At 47.8% G+C, this 17,170-nt stretch overlaps 1 protein-coding gene across 2 annotated transcripts; it reads left to right on the top strand.

Annotated features, from left to right (window-relative positions):
* The first annotated feature begins 1,225 nt into the window (after positions 1–1,225).
* On the top strand, positions 1,226–16,612 carry COQ10A (coenzyme Q10A). 2 transcript variants are annotated; one of them, XM_081849978.1, is made up of 6 exons: positions 1,226–1,409; positions 6,664–6,825; positions 8,012–8,204; positions 9,094–9,195; positions 11,240–11,451; positions 13,345–16,612. In XM_081849978.1, exons 1-5 carry the CDS (start codon positions 1,330–1,332, stop codon positions 11,405–11,407), a joined length of 705 nt encoding a protein of 234 aa, XP_081706104.1. In that variant the 5' UTR covers positions 1,226–1,329; the 3' UTR covers positions 11,408–11,451; positions 13,345–16,612. The 2 variants fall into 2 exon arrangements, with proteins under 2 accessions (XP_081706104.1, XP_081706103.1); XM_081849977.1 differs by having other exon boundaries at positions 11,240–16,612.
* Positions 16,613–17,170: the final 558 nt, after the last annotated feature.

The following is a 17,170-nucleotide window of genomic DNA, read 5'->3' as shown; positions in this document are numbered from 1 at the left end:
ATAACAAAACAGCCACACACATCCACAGTTAGGAGATTCCTCAGAATCTCTGGACTTCCCACTTTGGAGGGGAAGGTGGGTCCTATTGTTAAATCTTTTGTACTGCATCTTTTTCAGCCCATGTTTTATAAAACACCATTAACTCAATAGTACTTGCTACATTACAAGTGTTATTGCAATCCTGCTAGTGTTTTCATCTGGTTACAGTGGTCTTCCAAGATAAATTATAAAATTTCCCCCTTTCTTTATTGAAGTTTTGGTCTTCTTGGTTCCTGAGCTTTCCAGTCAATTTTGCTATTTCAGCATAGTCCAACAGTTTAATTTGCCATTCTTCTCTGCTAGGGACTTTATCTTCTTTCCATCTCTGGGATAATAGCATCCTTGCTCCTGTTGTCACAGACTTGTGTGCTTTTTCATGAGAGTCACCAGGGCTTCCTCAGCTTTTTATATGAAGCAGGCTGTGCTTGTGCCACAATGAGGCGCACTGTCACCTCGAAAAATAATCCCAACAATTTACTCTTGTGGCCGTCCTAAACACGACTTCACATTGCAACATAGCTGTCAACGTTTCCCTTTTTTAAAGGGAAATTCCCAATACAAACAACCTAAATAAAAGTCTTGTTGTATTTTATGCTTGTTGTTTGTTATGTTTGTGTATGTTTGGGGTGGATTTCTGTGTTTGGGGGGGGGTGAGGGGTTTGTGTTATGTAAATAAGATTCCCAATAAAATTTTTAAAAATAAAATAAAGGGAAATTCCCTTATTCCAAATAGGATTCCTCGCAAGAAAAGGGAAAAGTTGACAGCCATGCATTGCAAAGTGAGGCTACCACTGATCCGAAAGCTGCGACCTTTCCCTGCTTAGCCCTGTTTAGGGAAGCTTTTAATGTTTAATAGGTTACTGTATTTTAGTGTTTTGTTGGAAGCCGCCCAGAGTGGCTGGGGAAAGCCAGCCAGATGGGCGGGGTATAAGTAATAAATTGTTGTTGTTGTTGTTGTTGTTCCCGGCGCCTCCATTCCCTCGCTAAGGTACCATCCCACCACCCTTGCGAGGCGCGAGGCCTAATCCGGCAGCAGCAGCAGCAGCAGCAGCAAGAGCGAACTACGATTCCCATGATGCCTTCGGCTCCCGCCATGCATCGCGCCCGCTCCGCTTCTCCTCCCCCCGCCCCGCGCCAGTGTGAGGTATGGCCACGCGTTGACGACACGCTGACGTAAGCGGAGGGGGGGGTGAGGGTTCACGGAGGCCGGAGCCGGCGTCTGTCTCTGGTAGCTGGCAGAACTGAGGCGGCGGGGAACCGGACGCGCTTCCACCTCAGGCTGCCCCCTTCATGGCGGCCCGCCGGCTCCGGGAAGTCTGGCGACTGGGAGCGCGCGGAGGGCTGAGGCCGCGAGCGCCCCCGACCGGCTGGTGAGCGGGGCAAAGGAAAGGGAGAGGAGGGAGGAGGAGGAGGAGCCAGGGCTGGGCGCAGATTCAAGGTTGCCACATTCCCCCTCGACAGGCGCTCCTCTGCCTCACACAGCAGGCAGACTCGAAAGGGGAAGCTGCACACCCCCCCCCTCAAAAAAATAACCCCTCTAGCGCCTCATTCTCCATACTAGGGAAAAGACTCGCCTCTCGGCTTTCCTGCCTCCCCAGCTTGGAAGAGGAGCCAGGAGGGAGGGGGAAAGTTGGCAACCCCAAACACTCCCGTCAGAGTTCAAAGGCCACGCGTCGAAAATGGACAGGCCCCTTTTCAACAAGAGCCCAGCGGGGGGGGGGCGCTTTGGCAGGTGCTGGTGCATATGGGGGGGGGGAGTAATAAAGGGGGCATCCGCCATGCTGTGTATGCTCCCCTGCTTTCAGTGGGGTAGCACTGAGGAGTTTAGGGGAGAATAAGCCGCACAGCCCTTTGGAAGGTCATCAGAGGGGCGAATGCCAAAAGGAGAGGGGTTGGAAGGGGAAATGAAGGTTAAATAGATCCCTATATGCTCGCATATTAAGGGAGGAGGTTATATTGTGCTAGCAAGCCCTGAGACCTCCGGGTATAGGGCGGTATATCAAGTCAGTGAATAAAGTTATTGTGAGTTAGAAGGCCAAGGGTAGTGAGAGGGTGGAGGACAAAGAGGTCAGGGAGGGTTGTGTCAGTAGCAAAGACATGCTCCGAGGGAGATGAAGAAGGGTAACAGGTCTGTGCGAATTGATCCACCAAATGGTTAGAGGGGATTTGGTTAATGGCTGCATCCCTGTAGGGAGCATGGGAAAAGTTGCGTACACACTGCGGTCCATTGAGGGGTTTTATTTCAGGGATGAAGCAGCAGGTGATTTGGGGGGGAGGGCTGTTATTAGGAAGCCCATTCTTCCAGCTCATGACCCTAATGCTGTTTGCCAATAAATAACACAGTCTGGTGCTAGTTTGCCTCCCTCTGTTTCTGGTAGCATCCCCCCTCCCCCAAGAAATGTCTTGTTCCTTTAGCAGAATACACCTGAGGGTCACCAGAATTAAACACTGCCACCAGTGGCAATTATGCTTTTGGTCACTTATGGGCAAAGAACCCCCCTACTTATCTTTTTGTACTCACAAGGTGAACAAATGAGTTTCTCTGTCCTTCCCCCCCCCTTTTCAATCCATGTTTGTTTACAGAGTTGTGACTCAGTGCACAGGGACTGGTGGTTTCCTGGATCCGTTTCTCTGGAATAAGACACTCATCTTGTGTCCATGTATTGGTGGAGAACAGTGTGTTTCATATTGGTAGCTGGTGGCATTTACAACTGTGTAATCTCCAAAGAGGTACATGAAAAGGGCAGCTTAATGGAAACTTTCTCTTTAGCTTATGTAAGCATCACTTATTGGAGATGAGAACAAAGAGAGAACTTGACTTGGGAATAGTTGACTCTCTACAGACCCATGGCTTCTGGTAAGCTATCTATGGTCTTTAGGCTGAAGTTTGCTACTTGTTGGCTTGCTAAAGCTTGCCAGGACTGTGTTGGCTTGAGCAGCAGTGAAGCAAATAAGTTCCTAGAACATAGAGTTGGCAGGATAATGCCACATCTTTGCCCTTCAAGCTGGAGAAGGTTGGTAGTGCCTGTTGCTTTAGCAAACAGGTGGTGATCCAGAGTTAAGAGCTGGTGCCACTGCAGTCTTTGGACTCCCTTGGACCAGATTTCAAGATGCACCTGGCTTTTGAACATCCTTCAATAGGACTGCTTTTCTTGGCTGCTACCAGGTTGCTAATGGTAACGCCTTTTGGTGCAAGATTTTGTTTGTACTTGATGTGAATGAGAATATGGAGGTGAGGCATGGCTTGAGACCAGAGAACATACAAGTTTGTGCACCCGCAAGTGGTGGTGGTATGTGAGTTGCCGTTCCTCAGTAAGTTGATGGGCTTTGAAGGGCTTTGTGAGGGTTAACCTACTGTGTGCTTTGTCATCCCGGATTAAAAGCACCTGGTTTCACCAGTGGCATGTTGGATTTCCTGTGCTTTAACTTTCTTACGTAACAGTCCTATTCATAAGCACTTGCTTGGCAGCACTCCAAAATAAATGTCCCAGCTAACCTGCTGGGCAGCTATTACTGTAACTGGTCCTTGTTTTTTTCTAGAGTGTCCCTGAGTATGCTGCACTGTTCGATGTCAAATGGGCGATCCTTTTGGGCTGATTTGCCTATGAAGCATAGTCCCTTGATCTTGCAACATGTTGCTGGATCCATTTCCTGCTTCTCAGACCTTTTCCCACCTTCACAACGTGTGCCGCAAGTTCTCTGAAAGCACTTGCCCTTGTGAAGAGTAATTGCTGGTTCAGCAAAGGACTAGCACACCAATTACTTATTTACTTTCTTCTCATTTACAGAAAAGGCTTTAAGGAAACTAAACTCCTGCTGACTTGTGCCATAAAGACATAGAGCATGATGAAATTGGGTCAAGCATAGGGCTGGGCGGTATATTGATATATCGTCCAAAACCTGGTTTGAAGTCCATATCGTAATAACAGTTTCATAGTTTTTGACCTGGCAATGTATTGTGAATCATGATGTGTGTGCCCAGCCCTAGTCATAACACTCATCCCCTTAGCTTGTAGTGGGGTGCTCCAGAAACCATACAGGTCCATTTCTTCAGTCCCCTCAGGTCATGACTGTGAGCAGCCTGTAGCTTTGTCTGTTCATGCAAAGTGTACTCGTTTCTTTCCCCTCTGGTATGGAAATTCCTCCTTCCCTGAATAGACTTTCCGCTTGGCACTCTGAGCATTTATTGGTTGACAAGGCAGTTCAGCTGATCCAGTGGGAGGGCTTAGAGTCAATATTGCGTAAGATAAGCCAGCCAGCCAGTACCCATGTGAGAGATGGAAGCTGGCCAGGGCACAAGGTAGCGCAGAGGGCTTGTGTAACCCTGTCTGATGTTTCCTTTCATGTAATTTTGAGCAAGACTTGTGGGAAGTGAAGGAGGAAATCATCCACCGCTATCTGTGGGTGTGTCTGGCAGTCCCAGTCAGGGTTCAAGCATTACACTGTCTCTGGAACAAAGCGTTTGTGACCCAAAAGCAAGATGAGAGATCAGACAGGGCCAGCCTAAGACACATACTGCCTTGTCTATGCATCCAAGTGCTGCCTCCTTCCTTGCTAACTAACTAAGGCACAATCCAATGGGAGGTGTTGCTGCAGAAGCCCCATTGAAATGAACAGGAGCTGTGCAAGGTTACAGAAGTACTCCTGGCAGCTCCTGTTCATGTCTTTGAGCTTTGCCACATGAGTCTAATCTGTCATTTTCAACTCTGCTGCCCTTAAAGGTAAAGGTAAAGGTACCCCTGCCCGTACGGGCCAGTCTTGACAGACTCTGGGGTTGGTGCGCCCATCTCACTCTATAGGCCGGGGGCCAGTGCTGTCTGGAGACACTTCCGGGTCACGTGGCCAGCGTGACAAAGCTGCATCTGGCGAGCCAGCGCAGCACACGGAAACGCCGTTTACCTTCCCGCCAGTAAGCGATCCCTATTTATCTACTTGCACCTGGGGGTGCTTTCGAACTGCTAGGTTGGCAGGCGCTGGGACCGAGCAGCGGGAGCACACCCCACCGCAGGGATTCGAACCGCCGACCTTTTGATCGGCAAGCCCTAGGCGCTGAGGCTTTTACCCACAGCGCCACCTGCGTCCCTTCTGCTGCCCTTAATAGTATCCAAAATACTTCAGCTGAGGCAACAACCTCACCTTTCCCCATTGTAGGGCCATCTGTGGGATGAACTGGTGAGAACCTCCCCCCATATCTCTTAACACTGTAGATCAGTGACTTTCAACTAGGGTGCCTTGAATAATGGTCAGGGATGCCACGGGCAGCACTGGCCTCTGTTCCTCTTCCCTTCCCTTCCCTTGCATCTCTGCCTCCCAAAGGCTTGCACAGCTGTTTGTTGCAGCAGCCCTGGCTACAAGCTCCCCAGATGAAAAGTGTCTCTGGGGGCTGGCCAGGGGATGCTTCCCAGGTCCCTGTGGGGCAGTGTGAGGAGGCATCCCTCTTTGGGGTAGGGAGGACAGGTCAGAGACCGGGGGGGGGGCAGTTGCGGCTGCCCAGAGGAGACCCAAGGAGTGGGGAGAGGAAAGGAGGCTGAAGGAACCCACCACAAGGGAGGGTGTTTGAAAAAGGGGTGAGGGGCTGTTAGCTCTGCAGGCAAGGGGTGACATAACTGGGCTTCTGAGCCCCACAGGGGTGACTCAGAAAGAATGTAGTTGGTCAAGGGAGCCATGGACCCAAAAAGGTTGAAAATCTCTGCTGTAGATCAAACATAACAGCATCCCAACTGCTGTCATACTTCCAGCTGACTAAGTAAAATGCATGCTTGAAGCCCATTTGAAAGCAGGAACAGGCAAAAGGAGGTATTTTTGTCTTTATGACATACACAACTATGTGCTGTCCTTCTGTCCAACCTTGGAGGTCTTGGGGAACACAGAAAAGACCCTGTTTATTACTTTGATGTTGGGGAGGAAGCAGGCTTTCCTTGGACCTTACCTCAGTTTGTCAGTGTGGGTGATAAGCCATATAGTAAGTTATATTCCTTTATTTCCTTGCATATTTCTCAAATTCAGCATGGTGCAGGTTTGCAAGTTGCTTCAAATACGATGGTGGGTGGTAGTTTAAGCCTGTACATACTGCTTGGAGATTGGATGTGCATTGTCTTGGCTCTGAAAACTCAGTCTCACAAACGTAGAGAATGCTCAAGATTTTTTTTGGGGGGGGGGTAGCATTAATATAGGAGCCTCTAGATTAGCAGGGGCCTTTGTCTTTGAAAATTAAATGGTTCTAAAATCAGGCTTGTGTACTGTGCTCATTATTTCTAGACATGGTGGTATTTTTCAAATATAATAATAATAATAATAATAATAATAATAATAATAATAATAATAAATTATTTATACCCCACTCTGGGTGGCTTCCAACAAAATATTAAAAATGCAATAAAACATCAAACATTAAAAACTTCCCTAAGTTTTAGGAAATTTAGGAAATTATTCCCTAAGAACACAACTTCAAAAGGCGGGTTTTGGTCATTCTTCCTTGTAACTTACCTATGAGGAAACTCTCAGATTAATCCTCCTGTTTTGCTTTCTGCTGGGCATTGAAGAGTGTCCCTCTGGAATTAATCTTCATGAAGGTGTAGTGAATCTCCTGACTGTTGAGTCCAGCTAATCCTGAGGATTTTTCAGTTCCAGGTACATGCCGTCCTGTGGGATTCTGATGATCCGTGCCCCCCAAGCTGTCAGCAGTGCCGATTGGGATCTTAATGCTCAGCACAGCCGGACGTTTATCAACTTTTCAGGGCCTTTCACCAACAAACGGAAGGAATATTCGGAAAGGAGGATCCTTGGGTGAGCGGACTTGCTTCACAGGAGGATGAATGAGCTGTATTTGGGTTTAGAACAAAACTGCACCTTGCCTTCTAGTCCAGCATCTGCTTCCCACATTGGCCAACCAGATGCTTCTGGGAAGCCCACAAGGCTCTCCTCTAGTTGTTTCCAAGCAACTGGTTATGGTGCCTCTGATCCAGGCAGTAGTGTATATTTATATATATATGTAGCCAGCCATCATCACTAGCTGCCATGAATCTCCTAATCTTCTGTGAATTTGTCTAAATGCCTTTTGAAGCCGTCCAATTTGGGGACCCTCCCTACATTTTGTGAGCGTTGTGAAGTCTTTCCTTTTGTCCGTCCCGATTCTCCCGTCATTCATCTTCATTGGATGGTATCACGTTCTAACAGTATGGAAGAGGGAGAAAACTTGCTTCCTCAACACCATTCAGAATTTTATAAACATCTCACATCCCATGCACTGCTTTTTATAAAACTAAGAAGCCCCAGATATTGGACATAAAGATTGTCCAGCAGCGAAGGCAGTGGCATAGGACTGCAAAGGCAAAGGGTCCATTCCTAGTTCTGTGTGTGAATCTGAGGAAGCCACTCAAACTGTGGCCATAGCCACACTGGCCTAGAAGTAGCTCTCAGTCAGTCTGTTTAGAATCAAGGTGTCAATTGTGCTGGGTTTAACCCATAACTTCTGTTTGAGTACTTTTCTTCTTTGCTCTGTATTGGACAAATCAACCCCAAGAATGAAGTATTTGTTCTGATAATAAAGTGTAGTGCATAGAGGTGCCTTGGATAAATAAGAACAAATTAAGTACCAAACTCCCTCACCATGTGACTGCAGCAGATAAAGTGCATCATATGTCCCACCACCCAAAAGCCCCCAAAGTCCTGGGCTTGAGGAAGAGGGAGGCAATGCTGTCTTGGAAGTTCTTTTACCTTTGACATGCTTTGAGCATGACTGTCAAGCTCTGAACTCAGAGCCAGGTTCCAATATTCTGCATACGTGCAAACCCAGTTGTGATTTCAGCCATCTCCCACTTGCATACCCTCTTCTTAATAAACTCATTGGCCAGTTCAACTAAATAATGGCTTACCTGTTCCCTGTTATGTACATTGTGTACTGTCACCATCAGGTTGTCAGTGTTATAACAGCTCTGAGGGGCTCCTGAATTAACTCTATCCTTTCTTGCAGTTACTCCATGCAGGAGATCTATGAAGTTGTGTCCAATGTGGATGAATATAAGGAATTTGTTCCCTGGTGCAAGAAATCAGTGGTGGTCTCTAAGAGGACAGGCCACGTGAAGGCCCAGCTGGAAGTCGGGTTTCCTCCTGTTGTGGAACGTTACACATCCATTGTAACACTGGTGCGGCCCCATCTAGTAAAGGTGAGCTATCACCACCATCATCATCATCATTTATTATTTATACCCCACCCATCTGGCTGGGTTTCCCCAGCCACTCTGGGTGGCTCCCAACAGAATATTAAAAACACGATAAAACATCAAACATTAAAAACTTCTCTAAACAGGGCTGCCTTCAGATGTCTTCTAAAAGTCAGATAGTTGTTTATTTCCTTGACATCTGATGGGAGGGCATTCCACAGGGCAGGCACCACTACCAAGAAGGCCCTCTGCCTGGTTCCCTGTAACCTCACTTCTCACAGTGAGGGAACCGCCAGAAGGCCCTCAGTGCTGGACCTCAGTGTCTGGGCTGAATGATGGGGGTGGAGATGCTCCTTCAGGTATATTGGGCCAAGGCCATTTAGGGCTTTAAAGGTCAGCACCAACACTTTGAATTGTTCTCGGAAATGTACTGGGAGCCAATGTAGCTGCACATTTCTGTGCTATCCAGACTGAAATCTCTTCCATTGGCTAAAATCTCTTCCATTATACAGTACATTGTATAATCAGGAGCACTGTTAAAGAAAATCAGGGTATGAAATTGTACTTGTTTGTTTTTGTCTTTTTGTGTGTGTGTGTTGTTATAAAATGTAAAAACCTAATAAAAATTATTAAAATAAAAATAAAAATCAGGAGCACTGATTCCAATAACTCGCATGTAGAAATTTCAAATGATTAGAGTGCTTAGGAAAGAGGTCTTATCCTAATGCTGACTGATGGCACGCCTGATGCAGTCTGATGGGTCGCAGGTGAGCTGCAGCCCCAGAGCTGCAATCAGAACCAGGCATGGACACACTTGTTCTAGCTTATCTGGATGGGCATGGACGTTGCTAGCAAAATCATTCTCTGATCTCACCTCTGTCCTTTATCCCAGGCGGTCTGCACTGATGGGAAGCTCTTCAACCACCTGGAGACCAGCTGGCGTTTCAGCCCTGGCATTCCTGGCTACCCCCGCACTTGTACAGTGGACTTCTCGGTAAGCACACATGGCTATAAAAGTGTTCTCAGGCAGCTCAGCTCCTGTTCCACAAAGGATTCCTCGGTCTGTGCCAGCAAGGGGTGGGCTTATTCCTTTGAAACAGGAAAGAAAAGTGCTTGCCTGTGATGAAGCCCAAGCATTAGCCAAGGAAGCAAATGTTCTTCTCATGAGCAGAAACTGTGTGTACAGAAGGGCCAGAGCTCGAGTGTTCTGTCTCTTGGGTTCCCTTTTTGTCTCTTGGAGAGCAGGTGAGAGCCAAAACTCCTGACTTCTTAATGAGTGTGAGGAAGTTTTTGATCCTAAAGTGTGACCTTCTGTGGAGGTGTGAACACTTGCTATGGGATACTTAACCTCCTCTTCTCCTCTCAGTCTTCTTGTGCATTCCACAAGGCAGAGATGGGTCTGTTCCTCAGCACCACCACCATTGCTGCTGCCTCTAAATCAGGCATCCCCAAACTTGGCCCTCTAGCTGTTTTGGGACTACAATGCCCATCATCCCTGACCACTGGTCCTGTTAGCTAGGGGTGATGGGAGTTATAGTCCCAAAACATCTGGAGGACCGAGTTTGGGGATGCCTGCTCTAAATGATCCCAGCTGTGTGACAAGCTCACTCTGCGCCTCTTCATGTGGTCGTCTAATTTTGTGATGCTTAAGGACTAATGAAGTAATATCCTATTTTTGAATGACGATAATGAGGCAGGGCACAGTGCCTTCCTTAAGGGTCAAATGTGGGATTGCACAAATCTCATACTCTTCCTCCAACCTTGCAATGCACCGTTGGCTCCTTGTTTCTTTTCTGTTGCGTCTCTAAAATGGTGCTGTTGTCTTAGAATAGCCGGGATAGATTCAGGAGGACAGCTCCATCTCAGAGAAGCTTCTTAGGTTATCAGAAAATGAGAGAAATGGGGGCAGATGAGGAATTCTACTCCTCTCTGTCATTCCACACACACCCCATCTGCCTTCCTCCCCTCCCCTCCCCCTGTCTGAGACAGGGTCTACAAAATAGCACTGGCATCTTAGAGAGACTGGCAAGGTTTCTGTGGGGTGATGCTGTCCTTGAACAACCTTACAGGTCCCACGAGGATGTCAGTTGTCTCTTGTAGGATTTTTCCTCATCTATGAGTGGAAAAGGTGGGCTGGGCAGAAGTCCAGGTGTGAACTCCCATCTCTTGCCAGCAATGGCTGCACATGTTGGAGGATACCTTCACCATCCTGGGAATACTGTTTCTTAACAGGCGGCTTAATGTAAACGAGGGATGGGAAGCCTGTGGCTTTCGAGATGCTGCTGCATTGCAGCTCATTTGTCATCCTTGACCATTGGCCGTGCTGGCTGGGTCTGCAGAGCTGCAGGTTTCTCGCACCTTGCTCTCGCCATTATCTGCTGATGTGCCCAGGAACAAAATGATCTCTGCCAATCACGCCTGCTGCACTTGGGGAGTTGCAAACCCTTTGGGAATATCAGCTGCAGGGCACTTTACAGAGCAGGGCTTTTCATATCTGTCACAGGAAGATTCCCCCCCCCCGCCCTTCCTCATATATTCACAGTACTAAAAGGTAAAGGTACCCCTGAGAGTTAGGTCCCGTCGCAGATGACTCTGGGGTTGCGCGCTCATCTCGCTCTATAGGCCGAGGGAGCCGGCGTTTGTCCGCAGACAGCTTCCGGGTCATGTGGCCAGCATGACTAAGCCGCTTCAGGCGAAGCAGAGCAGTGCACGGAAATGCTGTTTACCTTCCTGCCGCAGTGGTACCTTTTTATCTACTTGCACTGGCATGCTTTTGAACTGCTAGGTGGGCAGGAGCAGGGACTGAGCAACAGGAGCTCACCCCGTCGCGGGGATTCAAACTGCCAACCTTCTGATCGGCAAGCCCTAGGCTCTGTGGTTTAGACCACAGCGCCACCCGCGTCCCTTATTCACAGTACTAGAACGTAACATTTCCTGCTTGTTGAAGAGAGCCCCGGCTGCCCATCCCTGCACCCCACCCCACCCCAGCTTTGAAAGAGCTATGAGATGGCAGACTAATGCTCTTCCTCTCTCCCCAGATTTCCTTCGAGTTCCGCTCCCTGCTGCACTCGCAGCTGGCTACCGTTTTCTTCGACGAGGTGGTCAAGCAGATGGTTGCTGCTTTTGAACGCCGGGCGGCAAAGAACTACGGTCCCGAGACCCGCATTCCCCGAGAGCTCATGTTCCACGAGATCCACCAGACGTGAAGGGCTCCCTGCTGCTTTGGTGGCCACGCGGACACTGCGCTGGGGTGTGCACTCATGGCTTCCTCAGCCCCTCTGTTTTTATCTATTTATTTGGTTTCTCCTGGTATCCTGTCTTAATTTATCCACTGGGCCTGGTGTGATGAAGAGAGACTTTTTCCTAAGGAAAGGGCCAGGTGGTCATGTTACCTCCGGAGCAACCTCTTAACTGTCTGTTTTGCCTAGTCATGCTCTTATGCTGGGTCATACATACATATTTTGTTTTGTAGGACTTTCTTTGAAGCCCTTCTCCTCCCCTCCCCCTTAATCCCCCAGTCTGTGGATTGTCTCCCATCCCATTCCCCACCTATTTTGTATGTGCCAGCATGGCTTGTCTTAGGCTGAGGACAGTGCCGAACCCTGTTTCTCTGGGGAACGGGGCAGTGGAAGCTCATAGCATGTGATCGTGTGCTCTCTTTCTGTGCCTAGTGAAGGGCCCATTGGAAATTGTGCCTCGTGAATCACTTGTTTTAAAAAAAAAGGGAAAGGAAGAAAGCCCTGACCTGGACTGCCCCTTGACAATAGAGAATAAGCATGGAGAGGCTGTATTTTTTGTCTGGCAGTCTCCTTAGCTGTTAGTGGTTGGATTTGCAAGACTCTGCTGGTTGAACGTTGGTTTGGAGTGCAGTAGCGGAAAGGCATGGCAGAGGGGAGCAGGCAAGCAGTGCAGAGTGGCTGGTGTCTGTTACTGAGGGTGCTGGTAGACAGAGGGTGCTCTGCAGTTGCTGCTTTCTTTGAGGCTGTGCGAAGCTAACGTTGTACTTGTGCTGAAGCATCAGGCTGCAATTGTTCTTCCTTGCCCAAACAGTACCATAATCTCTGTTCATCACTAGGCTATCTAAGGGAGATTAGCATCCAGCCAGCTGCCCCGTGTCTTCCTTTTGGTTGATAGAAGAGTGCAGAGTAGCAAAAGATGTGTGCCAAATAAAGGGCCAAGGGGGAGATATGACCCTCTTGGAGCTGGAATAGTTTTAGAAATGTTAGAAGACACACTCCAAATGGGTGCACATTTGAGGTGGGGGGAAGAGAGAAAGGAAGCAGAATTACTTGCTTGTTGGGAGTTCAACCAGAGCTTTGCAGAATTTCAGATTCCTGTGTCATTAAAACCCATGTCCAACCATCTTGAAACGTCACCTAAAACCCAGAGGTAGGTGTCTTGGTTGCGGCCTTTTGAAATGCTGTGCCTACGGCATCTTTGGGATTATTGAGATAATGGGTTGCACGAGCCTGCCAGCGCTCACCACAGCACCATAGCTGCTTTCTGCTTTGCATTATGGGAATGGAATAGAGCATTATCAGGCTGGGGGCTGCTGCTTTGAGGACAGGACTTCCACCTGGTCCTTCTTCCACCAAATATTTCCACACAGGGAGAGTGACTATGCCTTGTGCAGCCCACTTGTGATGAAGCACCACCTGTGGGGAGTGATTAGCATGCCACTGTCTCCAGCTGGCTTGTGGGAAGGTGCTTAGTTGGGATGTGTATTCGGAGTCTTGCAGAGTCTTGGCCCCATTGAAAGCTGCAAGTTGAGACCAACCATGCCTGCCCAGCAGCTGTTCCTGAAATTGCCTCCTGTTCCCATGACCACCATTGTGGGTCTCCCAAAACCCCACCTTGCACTTTTCCCCGGTGCAGACATCCATTTGTGTTGCCTATTTTGCTGTAAACTCGGTACCCTGTTTTGAGCTGGTAAAGGAGTTTATCTACGTTTAGACGCACATTTTGCACAAGCGGTGTGGACACAAACACACGACTGCTGGGGTTGAGCCCTGCGATGTGGGCCTGGGGTATTCCAGGCCCTGTTGCTTCCAAGTTTCAGGCGCCAGAGTGTTTGTGTGCCTGCTTTTATGAAGATGTCACGTTGCATAACATGGGGTGAGAGTGATCACTATGTTTTTCACAGATTCCTGTGGCTCTCTGTTCAGCGGAAGGAGGAAGATAGGTTAAAACGGCAGGTTGAGGGAAATAAAGTAGGTGGATGAACCTTGGGCCTTGCTTTGTTTGTGCCCCTTGAGCAGCCAGACCACCCCACTTGCTCCAATGTGAGGTGTAGATCTGCTATACCTGCCCTTGGAGGGGTGGGGCTTGAAGTTGGCTTTGTAACAGAGGCTTGGCTTACCTGTGTTACAAGTCCTTGCTCTCTGAGCTTTCCTCTTCAGAATCAGGATCCCTGGACCAGTGATGGGGTCATGGCTAGAAGCCTGCCACGTTTGGGTAGTGGGAGGCATATGGACCATTGGGAACATGACCCCTTCTTTCTTCATAAAGTTGGGGGGGGGGGAGCCTGCTGTGGCATAGATACCTGAGCAATCTCCTGTCGAGGCTGCTAGGTGTTGCCCATTGTACAATGGATGGCTTCCTTTTTTCTCTGACCACGGGTTTCATGGCTTCGCTTTTCCTCCAAAGAATGCAAGAATAGTTTGGGCTTCTATCCCAAATTTACTCCGTTGCTATCATTGTAATGGCTCTGGAAACAACCACCCACTTCCTGTGCTGAGCTAGCAACCCGGTTTTGGAGGCAGCTCCCGCGAGTCAGTCCAAAGGCTTCTTATTCGTCATCGGTTTTGCATACCAATTGGCTCCATGCAGTTACCCTGCGATCGCCCAAACTGTATAGATTTGACTGTACAGTTGGTGTCCTTTGCCAAGATGTTCCCTCGGCAACTCTCCCCAAATCTTTCATTTGTAAAGGTGGTCTTTCCTCCCCTGCTCCCAAAATTGCCAGATTTTACCGACCGAAGGGGGCTTGTTTCCAAAGAACATCCTCCTTCTGCCTTTCTGAGCCGCCGAAACTATTTACTTGCTCTTTATCCCAGTTTCTGCTGTTATCCTGTAAGAACAAACAGGCTTGCTCTATGGAACGCATACACAAGGCAGCGATCTTTTCAGAGTCTTCAGGGAGGAAAGGCTCGCATTTCTAAGACCTGTATTTCCAGAATGCTTCTCTGAGCAAATAGTTCCTTTAGTAATAATAAAAGGCAATAAGCGCTAGTGAGGAAGCCGCTCCGAGAGGAAGTCATTAACAATAGCACGCTTCTAACCTGCTCTGCTAAGCATGTCCTGTGCTGTATTCATGGAAATCAGTCACTTTAGAACTCCACCTTCCTACTTGGCCGCCCTTGTTACATCTGAATTTAATGGAGGTATTTGGGTGGGCTGGCAGGAATGTTTTATATTTCTATCCATGCGTTTGGGAACCTGCCCTTGCATCCAAGTCTGGCAAAGTGACCAGCGTGGCAAAAGGGCTAGCGCACAAATTTCTCTTGTCTACACACGTTCAGGAAGAACCAGCCTGAACTCTCACGTTTACATGAGGATCAGTTGCATAGAAGAGGGACTGTGATTTCAGCTGGGAGAGCCCTGGCATCAAATCCTGTTTCAGGCGTGCTCTGTTTGAAGGTGATTTGGGGTCAAGTTGGCTGTATATACCTACCATAAAATCTGGATTTGCGGATACAGGGAAGGATTTTTAAAGCTAACTAAAGCGTATTTCAGAAATACTTCTGTGATATTGGCGCCTGGACTGCCTGGCAGTCTCACGACAGTTGCTGCTGTTTGCAGCCTTCGCCAATAAGATGAGCAATCTTATTCATGCTTACTTGGAAGTAATTACTATTGAACTTGGTGGGACTTACTTCTGTGTAAATATGGTTCAGCCACTGTGCCAGAGGCTGGGGGACGTAAGAGGCTTTGAGTAGCACAAGGGACTGTAGTTATTGTAAGTAAGCCTACTTTCCACTGCAAGGGGGTGGAAGGCGCATTCACAAGGGGAATGAGAGAATCCCATTGTCTCCATTTGCACAATTTATTCAAATCGCAAAATTCTTTTCTGCTGGGAGGAGGGAGAGTGAATGATGACATGGTAGCAGCTTCATAGCCCAAAATGTATTGCCTCCTTTGCTTCTAATGCAGAGACCAACTGCTGCTCCGCAGAGCTGGTTTCTTCTTGACCATGCTGCCTGCATACCTCCCTTGAATTTGGACTCCAACCTTCAGAGCAATGCTGCCAGGACAGAGGCTAGCTTTAAAGTGGGTTCCTTTGGCGCAGACTTCTGTCCCAAAAGTTTGCTGCGTGTTGCGCTTCAAAGCAATTCCGCCATTGCCAAACAAAACAGCAATGCGTCTTGGTTCCTGAGCCTTGTGCTCACTGTAGTTCTCTTCTGCAGCTGTGAATGGAAACTCTGAAAGAAAGGTGCTCAATGTGTGTAGTGATTCTTAAAGCATCACTTTAAATGGGCAGCCTTGCATTTAGGCATTTGCCAAGCAGGGATGAAGCCCGGTTCACCAAGACATTATAAGGCACCAAGGAGAAGGAACTAGTGGTTCTGTTACTTTGAATCATCGTGACCTTGATCCGTGATTTAATGAATTGTGTTTGCTGCAGTCTGTGTACCACACTCCCTTTAAAATGCAAGAGCTAAGATAGTTCATGGGGCGTATTCTGCTGAAGGTTGTAGTGTTCAAGTCCCATGCAGAGGACAGAAATGTTAAGGCCCTGCTAACTTCATTTGCAGCAGAGAACATATTTCTTTATTGACACCAGATAATGCAGATAATGTGTCCTGGGTTGATGCTTGTTTAATGTTCCAGGTTTCTTGTCATTACTTACTCAGCTTTTACATTCTTAACAAGAGCTTTGCCTTCATTGGAGTCATTTTGGCCCTTAAAACTATTATCTACTGCAGAAAAATCAGCAATGCAGTTTGTTGCTTGTGTAAGGATCTTCCTTTAGAGACATCAGGTGGTTCTCTACTTTTATTTCACTTCCCCCTGCCTGTCCCCATGAACCTGGACTTTTAAGCCTCTCTGGGCACCTCATGTTTAAACCTTGTACCTGCTGCTCCCCTCCAGTCGGCAAAGCGATTGTGTCCTAAACATTGCAGTGCCTTCTGCTCCTACCTGTATTATCGTCAGGGCTGCAGCTGCCTCATGCTACTTAGCCTGGTATGTGCTACCTCAGCTTGTAAGAAAGGGGGGGGGTATTTCCAGAAGAAGGAAAGGGGAATAGAAAATGAGATTATGCACAGTAAGAGGAAATCATCATTGTGTTCTACCCTTTAACTGTGAATCTTATTTGATAGCTGCAAAATCTGTCCAAGAATGTTCAAAGACTGAACCAATCCCAAGAGCATTTTTATAGACCAATAAAAAAAAATGTTTGCAAAAAGGTACGTGTGGGACTTGACTATTTAAGATTTTAGCTTCATTGTCGATTTTAACCTTGCATAGTTCTTCAGGTAGAATGCATATACTTTCCGCAGCTGGATTTGCTTGATAAGTATATATTTGGTACCTATTGCATCAATATTCTTTGAAAGCATAGGAAATGTTATGCTTCATCATTAGTGCCTAAGCCAGAGCTTTCCAAACTTTGCTTCGCAACGTGTTAAGTGTGTCGGCTGCAATGTGTAGGTGTGTTGCATGAACGCTCCCCACACTCCTCCCAGGGCTGGAGAGGGGTTTGCTACTAAAACTGAATGGCTGTGTCGCAAAATGATGCATGTCTAAAAAGTGTCACCAACATGCAAAGCTCTGGCTTAAGCCTTCAATTTAGCACAGAATGCATGGCTGCTGAGTGTATGGAGAGAAGGTTGGGTATAAGCCTAGTCTGGCTTATATACATAGGGCTGTGCTTTACAACATGGGTGGTGACAACTGGCAATACCTATAGCACAAGGTCAAAACAAACACTGAACATGGCAAGGCAGACAATGGTGTAATTGCGAAAC

This window comes from Podarcis erhardii (assembly GCF_964252035.2).
Source record: "Podarcis erhardii genome assembly, chromosome: 2".
NCBI lineage: Eukaryota > Metazoa > Chordata > Lepidosauria > Squamata > Lacertidae > Podarcis > Podarcis erhardii.
Note: the sequence above shows the minus strand (reverse complement) of the source record. Positions and strands in the feature narration are given on the sequence as shown.

Bases quoted from the DNA above. Each gene is read 5' to 3' on its own strand.
- COQ10A (XM_081849978.1), top strand. From the start codon at position 1,330: ATGGCGGCCCGCCGGCTCCGGGAAGTCTGGCGACTGGGAGCGCGCGGA. The intron at 6,826-8,011 runs GTGAGCGGACTT...CCTTTCTTGCAG, and splicing joins TCGGAAAGGAGGATCCTTGG to TTACTCCATGCAGGAGATCT. The intron at 9,196-11,239 runs GTAAGCACACAT...CTCTCTCCCCAG, and splicing joins CTTGTACAGTGGACTTCTCG to ATTTCCTTCGAGTTCCGCTC.